General features: G+C 30.5%; 1 protein-coding gene across 1 annotated transcript; it reads left to right on the forward strand.

The window, feature by feature from the left end:
- Nucleotides 1-14,680, forward strand: LOC135922812 (zinc metalloproteinase nas-34-like). Its single transcript, XM_065457292.1, has 11 exons — nucleotides 1-39; nucleotides 697-852; nucleotides 913-1,150; nucleotides 1,955-2,082; nucleotides 2,889-3,083; nucleotides 5,744-5,873; nucleotides 10,481-10,602; nucleotides 11,125-11,279; nucleotides 11,350-11,477; nucleotides 12,150-12,546; nucleotides 14,386-14,680. Exons 1-11 carry the CDS (start codon nucleotides 1-3, stop codon nucleotides 14,678-14,680), a joined length of 1,983 nt encoding a protein of 660 aa, XP_065313364.1.
- The last annotated feature ends 386 nt before the right edge of the window (nucleotides 14,681-15,066 follow it).

Consider the following 15,066-nt stretch of genomic DNA (forward strand, 5'->3'; position numbering starts at 1 on the left):
ATGGCAAAAAGATCTATGCAAGAGGGTAATTACGAAAAAGTTGTATATTTTAGTTCCGTAGGATTAAGTGTCATCCTGTCGGGTCTAATTGACATCTAAAATAGATTAGAGCTAAAATCAAAGTTTAAAAAAAAAGAACAGCATTAGAAATAGAATTAAAAGATTATATTTAAACACGTTATATAACTGCCCTTGTTGTTAAACGCAACTTAAACAACACGTGTAAAAGGATACTATCAAAAGTATCGCGCCACCGATAATTTGTAAAAAAAAAATTTTTAAGTGGCTTTCGTTACTTTTGCCCCCACTTCGTACAAAAATAGCTTAGGGAATTAAAACATTTAAAAAATAAAAATATATATTAAATAGTGTATATTTTAAAATCTTAATGCATATAATTAAAACAAGCATTCGAGTTTGAGATATCTCTTTCATTACGTAGTAAGCATCCATTTTATATAATTAATTCATCCGGATAGGGAGATGACGTGGTTCTACGTCATTGGCACGAACAGAGAGAGGAGGGGTGACCTAGAGAGTTCTGACACATCTCGTGACAACCAAATTATCAGCTGTCCTAACCCATCTTATTTTTTATAAATTTTTCAACTAGATAAATAAATTTATTGGTATCGTATAAATACCTTCTTCAAATTTTCAAATACCTATCTTATATATATTTATATATTATATAAGGAACCCGAGAACAAATACGTAGATATCAAAAAATACCCCCCACCAAATATTCTATTGGGTAGAACTGTACACGAATGGTACCAACTTAGGAAGATATGGGTGAAGAGATTGAAGAATGTTCTCAAGATGAACGGATTGAAAATGGATATCAAGCAGGTTTAATTTCTTCAAATTTTTTATCATAATTTTTGCGAAATATTTGAAAAAAACGTAAAGATCGAAGCACAGTGGGACGGAAAATTCGACGACATAATTCCCGTGTTAAGACAAAGAAGATTTTTCGATCCCGAATACGTATCTAGTCGATCCAAAAGAAATGTCATACCCGGGGATGAATACAAGTGGGAATTACCTATCAAATACGATTTCCACGAAGATCTAAGTACGCGTAATTATCCGGGGATGAAGTGGGAATTACCTATCAAATACGATTTCCACGAAGATCTAAGTACGCGTAATTATTTTCGGTATTTAAAACCCCAAGCCGAAATTCTAACTCATAGGGGGGGGGCAGAGGACAATATCTGGGTAAAAATTAAAAAATTTTCTTAGGAACTGAAACTAGAACCCAAAGAAAACTTTAGAAATCTGGGTTACCCCTCATTCATAATCGGCGCCATTTTGCGCTAACCACGAATGGGGCTCTACAAAATATGCCGTAAACTCAGATCGATTACAATTATTTGGTTTAATTAAACAGGCCGGCCCGGATATTTTTTGGCTCGGTCCGGTGTTTATTTAAAAATATTATAATACGGGTTGGGTCGGGCCAGGTCTCTGAAATATATTATATAATATTATATCGTATTACTTTAAAATATGGAAATTATTTCGAATTAAAATAATATGTCAATTTAAGCAGACGATAAAAAAAAATTTATTATGTAAAAACTAGTGATGTTAAAAGTTACTTTTGAAACATAACTAGTTACAGTTACTAGTTACACTGGCAAAAACATAACTAGTTACAGTTACTAGTTACTAGTTACATTTTTACAAAAGTAACTAGTTATTAGTTTCAGTTATTTTCAAAAGTAACTAGTTACTTACTTTATACATCCTTTATATGCGCATTATTTATTTATTGAATGCATTTATTTAATATAAAAAAAATTAGGATAAACAAAGTATAATCAGTTATTTAAAATAATATACAATTTATTTATAAAAAAAAATATCGCAAAATTGAATATTTACATCGAATATAAAAATATATATTTGCATTGAAAAAAAAACATTTATTTTTCATAAAAATTAGAATCTAATAAATGTTTATTTGCTTTTAACAACAAATTAATTTCAAAGTTATTATGTAGGAGACGTGCTCGTTTATCTCCAAAAATGAGCTTACCTAGACTGAATAAGCGCTCTACGGGAGCACTTTATGTTAGAACAACATTATATTTAATATTGAGTAATTTTAACTTCGGAAAATCGTTATATAAAGAAAAAGTGTTGTTATTAGATTTGATAAAGTTTTCTATAAGTTCATTATCCAGAATATTTTGGCGCTTTAGGTCAAAAAATCCAACTACATCAAGTGATGTTGGTTTTGAGCATGATTCATTCGTCTGGGATTCACTTTGAGGTATTAAGGTATTTATTAAATTTAAAATTTCCTCCTTTTTTGCTTTGTTCCTTTCTTGCCTAATCCAAGGCCAGTCAGTTTTAAATAAAGGGTGAAGAATTGCAGCAATGATGTTGTCATTATCATAAAGATTATTAAACCTATAACATGATATTATTAATATATAAATAATTATTTGATTTTAGTTACCTTTTTTCAATACTAGCTTATATAGTATCCTTTAGAGGTTGACAATATTTTAATCCCTGCACATCTGCCATACATATAAGTATTTGTGTTATTCTTGGGAACAATCAGACATTTTCACAATATTTTAAATTAATTTATCACAACATATTAAAAATAAAATTAATTATTTGAATATATCTTTAAAAGTAACTAGTTACTTTTGGCAGTTACATTTCAAAATTTTTAACTAGTTACAGTTACTAGTTACGATTTTAAAAATATAACTAGTTACAGTTATTTTTTAGCCAAAATGTAACTTACAATTAACATCACTAGTAAAAACGCACAAAATATATAAATCTTAATTTTTCGAAATAATTATTTTTGCAACGATCGCATGCTCTACATTTATTGCTCACCAAAAAAAAAATTGAAGGTGACCATAATAGCTCACGAGATAGGTCACTCTGTCGGTTTTTTCCACGAACAGTCTAGACCAGGCAGGGATGCCTACTTACTAATCAACATGAGCGCCATTAACGTTCTAGCGGCTTCTAGCTTCCACGTCGACGAAGGTGTAGATTACGGATCTCCATATGATCACGGCTCCATTATGCACTACGGACCCAATGTTAGTATTTTTCATTTCTTCAATAGTTTGGTAATTTATTTATATACTATAATACAATTATTGATGGCTGATTGCACTTCAAAATCCCAATGATTATATTAGACCTATTGCTTCGCCGCTTAGTTGCCAAGATGATATCTTCTCGAATAAAGCACGAAGCTTCAAGTCTCTTAAGCCCTTTTTAACTTGGTGTTGGAACTGGTGGCTGTAATGCTGTTATACATTTAACTAGTATACATTTAGAAAATTAGCCTACCAATGAGTCTTTAGTCAAAATTGACTTCTCCAATACCTATAATAACACTTACTCGGAATTCCTTTCTGAGTTCCTTTTGTACTCTTTTCCCCGGTTACACAAAATTTTTTCATGCTTGTTATCATCTGCCTACAACCCCGCAATTTAATATTTATATAATTCCTTCCATTGAGGGCATTCAACAGGAAGATCCTCTTGGTTCTTTATTTTTCTGTGTAGGCATCTACGACATCGTTAAATCCATTAACTCGACGTGTTCATTATCCTTGCATGCCTTGTATATTGATGATGGACTGCCTAATGACATAACCCCACACTTGTTCAGGTTGCAGTTCTGCTTCTGTGGGTAATGTAAGACATAACCTCCATTGCCACTCTTGTAAAGGTCGAATCGTTAGACATTATCTTTGCAATTAAATTATCTTTAGAGCTTTGAGATCAGCATATTTTAATAAAATTAATTTGGCCGTTAAATATTTCATTTTGTATTTATGATTTTTTTTTCCTGTTTTTATTTAAATCGCATAATATAAATTTGCAAGATATAAAATTTTTCGAAAATTATTTTTTTTAATGAATGTAAGAAAATTAAATATATATATATATATGTTCTATTAATAATAACTTTATTTTTATTTTAATATATATATAAAATACAAAATAAGATATTTATTATATTATATATAAAATACAAAACAAGATATTTATATAAAATACAAAATTATTGAAACCACTTTTTATTATAAATCATCATTGAAAAATATATAATTTAGTAAACAATTACGAAAAAAAAAAATCATAATAGCAAAAGGACAATATTGAGGCATAAGCGAAAGCAGCAGAAATTATTCAAAAACCTCCTTCATCTAACCATCAGGAGAGATCGAATTAATAAAACAAACATAATTAGCCTTAAGAATGGTTGTTGCGATCCTCTGCCTTGAGTAAAAAAACTTCGCGAGGCTCCCCAGAATTTTTTCTGATTAGGCGGCCAACGTCTTTAAAAAAGTTTTTTGCCAAATCACCATATGTAGTTAAGGTGGAGCAAATGATGGGTACGAATATGTAATTTGAGGAATCAGCGCTGTATTTGCTGATCTTAAAATTTTGAGCTCTGTTCAAAGTGTCCTGTCAAGAAAGCGAGATTTGACATTGGAAAATCAAAACCTAAATATAAAAAGAAATATATACTAAAATTATAGTTGAATCCTTTATTAAATAATAATAAATATAATTAAATACAAAGTAAAAAACATAATCAAAATAAAAGAAAAATTAAAATTAATATAAAAAAAGAAAATTAAAAAGTAAATTAAAAGTTAAAAATATTAATTTAATCATCCTTTTCGCATCATAATTTCTCCATTATATATCCTTTTTCTTTAATCAACATTTGCGTAGTCTCAATTTGTTACCGAGATTTAATTCTTTTTTCTTGAGTAGATTTGAATATCTTTCGGCTTCGTAATTTTGTTTAAAAATAATCTGCCTGTCTGGCGTTTTTCTTAATCTAGTAAATTTGCATGTTACCACAATTACAACACGTCCTTGTTAAAATTAGAGGGGGAGTTAGTGTCCAGACAAGAGAAATCCCATATTAAAAACTTTCCTTGAGACCATGGAATACGTGTGACCCCATCAGAAACGCCTACTTATCGGTAAATAAGCCAGAAGGCTCCATTGAGGTAGAAAACCAGCTGACCTAAGTGCAAGTTAATAAAAATTGTATATAATAAAATAAAGTAAAGTAACAAAAATATTTCCGCAAGATGGTTCATTTTAAAAAAAAATTTAAATTGTATATTTTTTTTTTATATATATAACAAAAAAAAATAGCGGCTTAATTTAAAACTGAATACGAATATTAATGCAAGTGGGGTGGTCTTGCACTGAGAATTGGTCGAGAACAGTCTCGGAATCTGTAGTTGATAACGGTCTTGAGAAAACAGAATCGATGATAATAGTATTTATTTAAAGAACAGGTTCATTTTCGTATCTAATATGTATCAAAATTAAGCATAATTTAATACAATTAAATGTCCAATTTACATATCACCTTCTACAATTATTGCCTTAAACAGTAAACATTTAAATGTATACATGTATGTATATTAACGCTTTAGACAAAAAAATAAATGAAGAAATATATTATAATATGACATTAACGCCTTTTATAAACATTAAACTTTAAATTGAAATAGAACAACCACCTCCAAATCTAATTTAAATGTTTCAAAATAGGAAGGTTCCACCAAATCACGATGGATTCAATAATCTCAAGAAATGACGTCATACATATTTTTGAATTTAATTAGTTTTTTATTATACATTTAGGTCAGATTTATTTTTTGTACCCATTTTCTAATCTCTCATATTTTTTTTCTTCTTCTTCATTAAATTAAAGGCCTTTTTGCAAAAGGGATTTGTCGGCCCCGTCATTAGAACTACGGATTCTCTTATGCAGACCACGATAGGAAGCGGAACGGAACTGTCATTTTACGATTCAAGATCTGCCAACAGATTTTATTGTTCAGGTTTTTCCCAGCTGGCGGTCCCGATGGAAAACCCGTTTTAAAATAGCTTTAACGGGTAATTTCGGAGCCGACAGAGCCTAATCTATAATTCGGAAGGGGGTATGCATGCCATAATATTAATTATTTTTTGACACCCTTTTGGCGGTACATTAGGTAATAGGAAATGGTGAATATATATTTATATAAAATGAATAAATCAAGGGAAGGCAGATAATTAATTTTTTTTTAAAGGTAAAGGATAAGGTCCCAGGTTGAATCATATCATCATCAGGAGAAACAGAAGTAGCTAAATAATATATCAACATATATATTTAAAAAAAAAAAGTATACAATTCTCAGAATATGACAAATCTTTAGATACTCTAACCTCACAGGTCACGTGTTAAAATTACGTACCTCGTTTTAGCCATAATAAAAAATATTTCTAAACTTAGACACCTTTTCCAAAAAAAACTTGATTTAAATTTGAATGGTAAAATTCACAGATATCCTCAATATCATCTCCTTAACGAATATCCTTTCCGCCATTCTCTTCGGTGAATAACGGGACGAACCAATATCAAAACCGTTATAAAAAAGTTAAACCGGTTTCAACCGAAAAAAAAATTAAATAATTCTTGACATTCTTTTCCTTTGTGTTGTCCTTTTACCAAAGTTGTTAAAAGATACTTTTTAAATGGATCTAGATACAGATACATCGTCTAAAATAATATCTAGATACCGATATTTTAATCAAAAATCTATCTAGATACCGATATTTTAATCAAAAATCTATCTAGATACAGATACCACATTTTTATATCTAGATACAGGATCTAGATACTTGTATCTAGATCCTTTAACAACTCTGCATTTTACCGTTATCTGCGTCGTTATTTATAATTTAATTATTAAATGATCAAAATTACTCGTTTAATATCCATAAGAAATCTGCATTATTTTCGCTATAGCTTCGTATAAGTATTACAGAGCATTCCTACTTTCTCTATTATTTTAATATTTGCAAAATCAAAATATCTAAATAACCAATTCGTAGCTTATTTTGGTTGCTTGATTTATTTTATTAATTTAAGCATATAATATCATCTACCTACCTATGAGTAGTTCGATACAAATATAGTAACTTTTTAAAAAGGAACATAATAAAGCAGTCAGTCTGTAAAGCGCGATCATACTTTTTAAATGGATCTAGATCCAGATACAGATACAGTGTCTAAAAAAATTATCCAGATACAGATAACAGATACATTTTAAAAAATTTATCTAGATACAGATACATTTTTAATACTCTTATATAAGCTTTGCATAAACCTAAATTAGGATTCTATTGTGAAAATGTATGAAATGAAGCTAAAAACTTTATCGACTAGATATCACATTTATCAAAATACAAATTAAAATATATATATATATAAAGGAACGCTAGAAATAAATAAAATATTGTTTTGCACTTCTATTTATGAAAGATAAGTGCAGAGGTGCTCCGGATTTGTATTGTCAGAATATGGGCTACTTGGATCCCAACAACTGCTCCGTATGCAAATGTCCCAATATTTTATCCGGAAGATTATGAGACGAAGTCCAACCTAGCGAAGGTTCCACGTTATATAAATATACATACTAAATTTACGGTTTTCATTTTCTGACCCATCCCCAATATTCAAGTTCTTTTGTAATGACAACCAGAATTGGCAAAGAAAAAGTAATCTTTGTTTATTCCTGGAGGAAGGGAGAATTTCTTTTCAATCATATTTTTGCCTAAATATTTTTCAAAATCTTTCGTAATTGTACGAATAAAAATTTGTTTCAAAATTAAAATTGTATTCAAATGGTGTTGTTAAACCGCCCAATTTGGATTAATTTTTAAAACCGACCCGATCAAGATTTTAGCCAAAATAATATAACGCAGGCAGTGACGTAGGCATGGATGGAAGGTTTAGGGGTTAAACCCCCCCCCCTTATTCATAAAATATTTTATAAATTTACTAAATTTGATCTTATTTTTTTTAAAAAATAAATTTTAAATTATCTCGCATCTAGTTTGTCATATTTCTAATGATTTTTTTAGATAATTTAAAATCGATATTTTAATAATTCAAGCCGTAAGACACGTTTGTAATTTTTATTTCTCTTATAACTGGTTTTAATTGGCGGGAATAACGTATGATTGCCACTACTATAATTTTTCTTCTTAGCATGATGCCAATCATATTAAACGGCTAACTCAATATTTTATTAAGAAAATAAATAGAAAGAAAGAAAGAAAGAAAGAAAGAAAGAAAGAAAGAAAGAAAGAAAGAAAGAAAGAAAGAAAAGAAAGAAAGAAAGTGCAAGCCTTAAGATTTTACTCATAGGTGGCTTACAGGTTTGGACTCTATTAACGAAATCTCGAGGCTTAGACAATATTTTTCTGGCTACAATATTGAGTTTAGCCGTTTTTGAAAATCGGTTAAATTTTGTAGAAATATTTTCTTTCATCTTTAAACTATCCACCAAACGGGTTTGAAGCGGTAAAGTAGAATGAAATACGTACTAAAATTATTGGCATAAATTTCCCCAGATAGCACTTCTAGATGGTTCGGCTAACTTTAGGCATAAGACGCGATATCGTATAGTTCATAACTAGACGTTACTTTTTAATTGGCTGGAAAATTGATTAAAGATAATTAAGTATTAACGCAAACCAGATCGTTAGAACTTCTATTATTATCCGTTCTGGCATGATGCCAACAGAATAAAGCAACTAAATTATACTAATAAAGCCACAAAACTTAATGGTTTAGCATAAGTTCCATAATTAGTCCTTCACAAAAAGCGTGGCTGACTTTTACGCAGTGTGTTATTAACTCAGTTTCTTTTTGGTGGTTTTCATATTTGAGTGAGGAAATTGAAAGCACTAGTCATCAGGCATCAGCGTATGCAGGGATATATAGCTTTTCTAAATTTTTTTCCATTTTAAGCGCAACGTTTATTTTGTCAATTTTCTTCTTCTTACACTGCCTACCAAACTAGTGATATGTTAAATCACCCAGCTTTGACTGAATCCAATATGGCGTGGTCAAGATTACCCCTTAAAAAAAAATTGACATAAACGTCTAAGTTTAGCCTCAACTTATAGATAGGGACTATATTTTTTTAGAATAAAAATTTTGCTATACCAAACGGATAGCAAATTAATATACAATTATGATCTAAACATTGAGAAAATTTTACTGAATAAATGCTTTCAGTGTCAACTTTCTATTCCTTAAGGTTGGCCAGAAATCCTTGTTATTAATAATAATTCTTCCTTTATTCTGATTGGTTATACATACTGGTCAAGGGCGGACACTAATAATGCGCAAAAAATTGCCATATTTTGGAAATTAGGGGAATCGTTCAGCCAACTTTAATAGACCAATCAATAATATATAATAATTTTTTATAGTAAAGGACAGGCTGAACTCGGGTAAAAGGGGGTTTGGGGGCGAAGCTCCCATAAAAATTTTTTTAAACCTCACCCTTCAGATTGGAAAATTCTGGCTAAGCCACTGGAAGTGTGCTCCTAACTTTAGGACCTCGAATTCCAAAATCTAGAGGCTTATACAATATTTATTATGGCTAAAATCTTAGTCGGTAGGACTCTCACAAGTAGTGAAAATAACAGCTGTAATGAGATTTACAGTAATTATTGGTTTTTTTTCTAGATTAATCTCACTTAAATTTTTATTTTATTCGAGCTTCTGTACCTTCTAGTTCGATATGACAATTTAATAAAGTTTTCGCGGGGAGAGTTGTTGCCTTATATCATAACTATGTGACTATGAATCTTAATTGGTTTGCTAGATTTAGGGTATTATAGTAGGTTTTTTGTTGATAGAGATCTTTAGTTACAACAAGTGTAACTAGTACCAACTCTGCCATAGCGCAAACGGAAATTATGCCAGGCTCTTAAAGGAAGGGGTAAGATTACTAACGTTCAGAATACTTCATTATCCTATTTCGTTTATTAAAACTGACTTTCTTCGAACTTCTCCCCACCTCACACAGTTAATAAAGTATGATTAATGTTATATGTTTTAGCGGGTAATGTGTTATTATTTATTTTTTTTTCAACTTTAAATCATTAATTGAGCCCGTTTTTAAAAAAAAATAAATAAATATTAAATTTGATTTTGCCATAAATTTATTTCGGCATGTTTAGAATACCTATCTTTGACCCTCTGAATTGTGGCCTAGTCAATCTTTTAGCCCTAAAAAATTGAAATTAAGCCTCTAAGTTCAATCTCAAATTGAAGATTGATTGGAATATTTTTTTGGTTTAAAAACATTTCTATACCGTTTTATAGTTGACTAAAGTTTAGGTCGTTTACCTATCTTATCGAATTTTTAGACAGATTTATCGTTAAACCTCGAGTCATTCATAATTTATAATAAAAGCTCTGAGCAAAAAAAAAACCAAATATTAAATAATATTAAGTTAACTAGTTCACGGCAAAAATTTTCAGAAATTCATTAGAGTTAGGTACCGTATTCTAAACCAGCTGGGATACAGGTAAGATCAGATTTTTAAAAATTTTACATAATATATTTATTCCAAAAAAAAAAAATTAATTTAAAAAAAAAAGGTGATTGCCCTGACAATGTCGGGGATGTCGTATTGACTCCATCGTCACCTACTGCGATTATCAATTCTTTCAATTATCCCAATAATTATTCTTTGAGTAGCCGATGCAATTGGAGAATAAAAGTTACAAAACAGATTATTATTGATAAGAATGTTATAGCTAGATTATTCTAGGGGAGGGGGGGGGGGAGTCGAAATTTCTTAGTTATGGTAATAATTAAAATTAATATGAGAGTATTTAATTAAAGTTTAAGGGTAAGGGGTTATAACGGTAAGATCTAATTTTTTTTTCTTCTTCTTCATCCTTTTAAAAATATGGGGGAGTTTTAGGCCAATATTGAGATGGGACACTCAAAATCCTTTTCGATGATCCGCTTCTAAGAACATTGATAAAAAAAGAAGCATTCATCGTTCACCATTGTTATTTTTATTTTTTGAAAATACTCAAACCGGATGTTTGTTCAAAATTACACCCTAAAATTCCCGCCAAAATAATTTGGTTAAAAAAAATGGCAAATTTTTTGGGATTTTGAGACATAAAAAAATTCTTTTTAAAAAGTGTTATGAATATTCAAAGATTTTTTTGTGCTCAAGGAAATATGGACGATTTTTAAACCTCTGATTTGTTCTAAAATAAATATACAGGCTGTAGACCCGAACAACACATCTTCGACCCCAAAACTCATCTTTCAATTCTACCAAACGCCGATATTCGATATGGTCATATCTAACAAATCGGGTTCTTGCCGACATTTCCTCGAGGTGAAATATGCCATCGATGTTGCCGGTACCGGGCCAAGGTTTAACCATCTATCCATTTAAATAAAAATATAAATTACATTTTTTTTCTCTTTTTTTTCTAAAATTTAGGTTTTGCGGAAATACCTCCTATCCCAACATGATAATATCGCACACGGATACGCTCCTCCTCGGATTTCGGTCGTATTCCCAACACACCAATTATACCGCATTGGGCTTTAAGGCTATCATTACATATTGTAAAAAAAAAATTTGTTTTATAACTAATTTTTTTAGAATTTACTTTATAAATACCGGAAATAGAAATCGAAACAGGGGCAATTATGGGAACCGGAAACGGAACAGCTTTTAAAATTTATTATAACTAGTTCTGACACGAGTTTTTAATCCGCGAGTCACAATTTAGGAAGCGTCTTTTATAGAAAACCGTAACTCACCTTTCAAAATTTTAGAAAGGTGAACCGGAAATTGACTAACATGTTTACCCCCCCCCCCCCGGAGATTTTATTGGCTTCAATTTCTCCTTTTCCCCTATGTTAGAAGGACCCTGATTTCTTGCTATCAGCTTCTTCTTTTTTTACGATTACAAAAATAGAATAATAAACTCATTCATTCGTTTCTAATTCAAATACCCTAAATTAATCTATCTCATATGCCTTTTTAGTTTTAAATATTAATTGGTTCCATCAGCAGTTTTAGATAGGGAGGGGAAATAATTTTAAAAAAAATTATAGATAGAAAGAAGAAAGAAAGAAAGAAAGAAAGAAAGAAAGAGAAAGAAAGAAAGAGAGGAAAGAAGAAATGAAAATCTATTTCATCTTTAATAAAAACAAAATATTGAAAAAGTGATTATTTCCGATCATCAGATTATATACACATCCATAAAAATGCATCATTTTATAAATATTTAGGCGATAATTGCACCCCCAACGCTACTCAAAACATATCGTCCCAGTTTGACCCCGAAGATTTCACGGTGACCTACCGATGGGCCTACACAGAGCCCTCTTTTTTAACAATGACGGGTAGTCCTCATGAGACTGGATCCACTTCCAACGTTAGCGATAGTAAACCCGCATGTCCTACTCAAAATAGGAACAATCTTACCACCCCCATCCCACCTATTCGTCCACCGTGTACGCGATGGACTGATTGGAGTTTGTGCACCGAACCATGCGGAGGCTGCGGAAAGCAAGTTAGCCTAAGACGGTGTCTACCCAACATCCATAAATCGGAATGGATAAAGACTAGAAGCTGCAAGGCTGAGCCTTGCGACGTTAATAAAACCTACATTTGCCACGTACCCAAGTTCGTTATAATAAAAAAAAATCATGCCCCCCATTTTTCGTAAAAAAAATAAATTCAAATTATGATCAATTTATCAGCTGGAAAATGAGGCACTGGAGCTTTAATTAAATTATTTACAGCAAATAAAATAAGGACAGTGGGGAAAGTTGAGCTTGAATGTTGAATGATTTTTTTCCGGATATGAACTTTCGATCCTAAAGGTGAAAAAATTCTTTTTATAGATATCTAGCGTAAACAAGTCTATTCGACGAGCGGGTTTAAAATTTTTTTTAAAAAATGGTTCAAACGGGACAGGTGAATACCGGAAATATTTTTTTCCTGGCGAATTTATTTAAAAATTATTTTTATTTCATAATAATAATTTTTTTTTTATAAGTTTTATAAAATAAAAGCATGTTAAAAATAAAATACAGAAGCCAATACCAACAACTCAAATATATTCAAAACATCGTGAGGTTAGGGTTAAAAGTAGTGTTGTTAAACGACTCGATTCTTAAAGCCGGTCAACCCATTATTTTGGCCAGGAATATTAGGCACGCCTGGATGTTTTGTTCATAGAATGTAGAACCGCTTGGACATCTATTAACGAAATCTCGAGGCTTGCGCTGTATTTTTATTGGCTAGAAAGATAGTTTAGCCGTTTTAATAACAACACTAGGTTAAAAGTTAAACAAATTTTTGAGAAAAAGAAGACTAAAAGAGTTTTACAATTTTTTAGTGGGCAAGTAGACATTTGGGTTTAAAAACCTGTCCATTGTAGACCTATCAAATAAAATAAACGTTCATTTCCAAGAGAATATACTATTAGTGTTGGAAAGGTTAAAAAAAAAACAAGGATTTAATTAGTGTTCATGATATCACTAAGTAGTATATTGAATTGTAAGGGTCTCAACCCATTAGATGCAGTGAGAGACATATTAAACCGAAACCCCGTTTACCCATTGGTTTAAAAAAAATTTCACTAGATCCATTTATATAAAAAATTTGGTATAACTCTGCCCGATCAATTAAAAATTATTTGATCTGTTAGTTTGGGCTCTTTATTTTATTGTATTATTCTAAACTTATAAAAAAACCAATATTAGAAGACAAAAGCCCGTTGGTATATTTTAAACTTAGAAAAATATTTTAAATTTATCAGCTCCAATGTTTTAAAAATAATTTTAAACAACCAAATAGATTGGGAGGGTGAACTAAAAACACACCTGTTAGGGACCTCTAGCAACAATAGCAATATCGGATCGATGCCGATAATTCGATTTTTTGAAGAAAATATCAAAAATAAATGACCCGATGAGCCATTTTTATGTTTTCTTGAACATTTAAATAACTCCAATAATCGAACGTCGATTGACTGATTATAACATAAAGATTGAATCGACACTTCCAAATGCTTAAGAATCGACGTCAATTTGTATCTCCTATATTTGGCAAATTTCTTCCTTTAAAACTCTATAAAAAAAATTTTTTTTTGGCTCTCGACGTAAGGAACTAAAATCATTAATAAAGTAAATCGGCAAAATATCTCATCTTATTGGACACTAAATTTTTTTAATATTTTCTATTATTCTTTCCTTTTGCAAGAGATCTCACATAATAATTTACATAGTTTTGGTTAAATAACCTAACTTTGATCAACTTCAAAATGACTTAGCCAAGGTTTCGTTCTGAAAAAAGGAGAAGACAAGTTAAAGTTTACCGTAGAAGTTTTAAGCCAATTTTCTTGGCTACTTAAAACTTAAAAAACCATATTTGGGAGTTGGTCAAAGTTAGACGATTTACCAATACTAAATTTACACCTCCCCCCCATCACATCTTCCAAAATATAAATAAATAAAGGTACTATCCGACCTACGATTGTTTTTGCCAGAGGACAGAACAGTGCTGTTATGGGTATTCAGCTCAAAATAACACATGTCAGCAGCTAGAGGTGATAAACCCGGAGGATATCAGAAATAAAATATTGGGTAAGTCTAGGATTCCCACCAGATTTAGGATTAACAAAGTAAGGGCGGAGAACGTCGTGGAAAATGATGAGTCCCAACAAGTTGTATCTAGAAGGAGGAAGGATAAAACTATATTCGACTTTATACTCAATCATATAGATTCCACTGGTAGGATTTTCATAAATTGAAGAAAGAAAGAAAAAACCATATTTATGCCTATCATTTTTTTGTTAATAATTAGTAATACTGGCTACTTTAATCATATAAATATATATTAATTACACAAAAAAAAATTTTTAACCTATTTTTTTTATATAACCAATTATCGATGATCTCTTGTTCGCTAATAATGCACATATGTGTGATAATGAGTAATATCCATTAATTTCATTTTGATATTTATCAGAGTTGTTAAAAGATACTTTTTAAATGGATCTAGATACAGATACATCGTTTAAAATAATATCTAGATACCGTAGATACAGATACCACTTTTATACCTAGAAGTATCTAGATCCTTTAACAACTCTGATATTTATTTATAATTAACAAAATATTTTTATATGATGCCTCT

Source organism: Gordionus sp. m RMFG-2023, chromosome 1, assembly GCF_954871325.1.
Source record: "Gordionus sp. m RMFG-2023 chromosome 1, tfGorSpeb1-WG-v2, whole genome shotgun sequence".
Classification (NCBI taxonomy): Eukaryota; Metazoa; Nematomorpha; class Gordioida; order Chordodea; family Parachordodidae; genus Gordionus; species Gordionus sp. m RMFG-2023.

Bases quoted from the DNA above. Each gene is read 5' to 3' on its own strand.
- LOC135922812 (XM_065457292.1), top strand. From the start codon at position 1: ATGGCAAAAAGATCTATGCAAGAGGGTAATTACGAAAAA. The intron at 5,874-10,480 runs GTTTTTCCCAGC...TAAAAAAAAAAG, and splicing joins CAACAGATTTTATTGTTCAG to GTGATTGCCCTGACAATGTC. The intron at 12,547-14,385 runs GTTCGTTATAAT...AAATAAATAAAG, and splicing joins TACATTTGCCACGTACCCAA to GTACTATCCGACCTACGATT.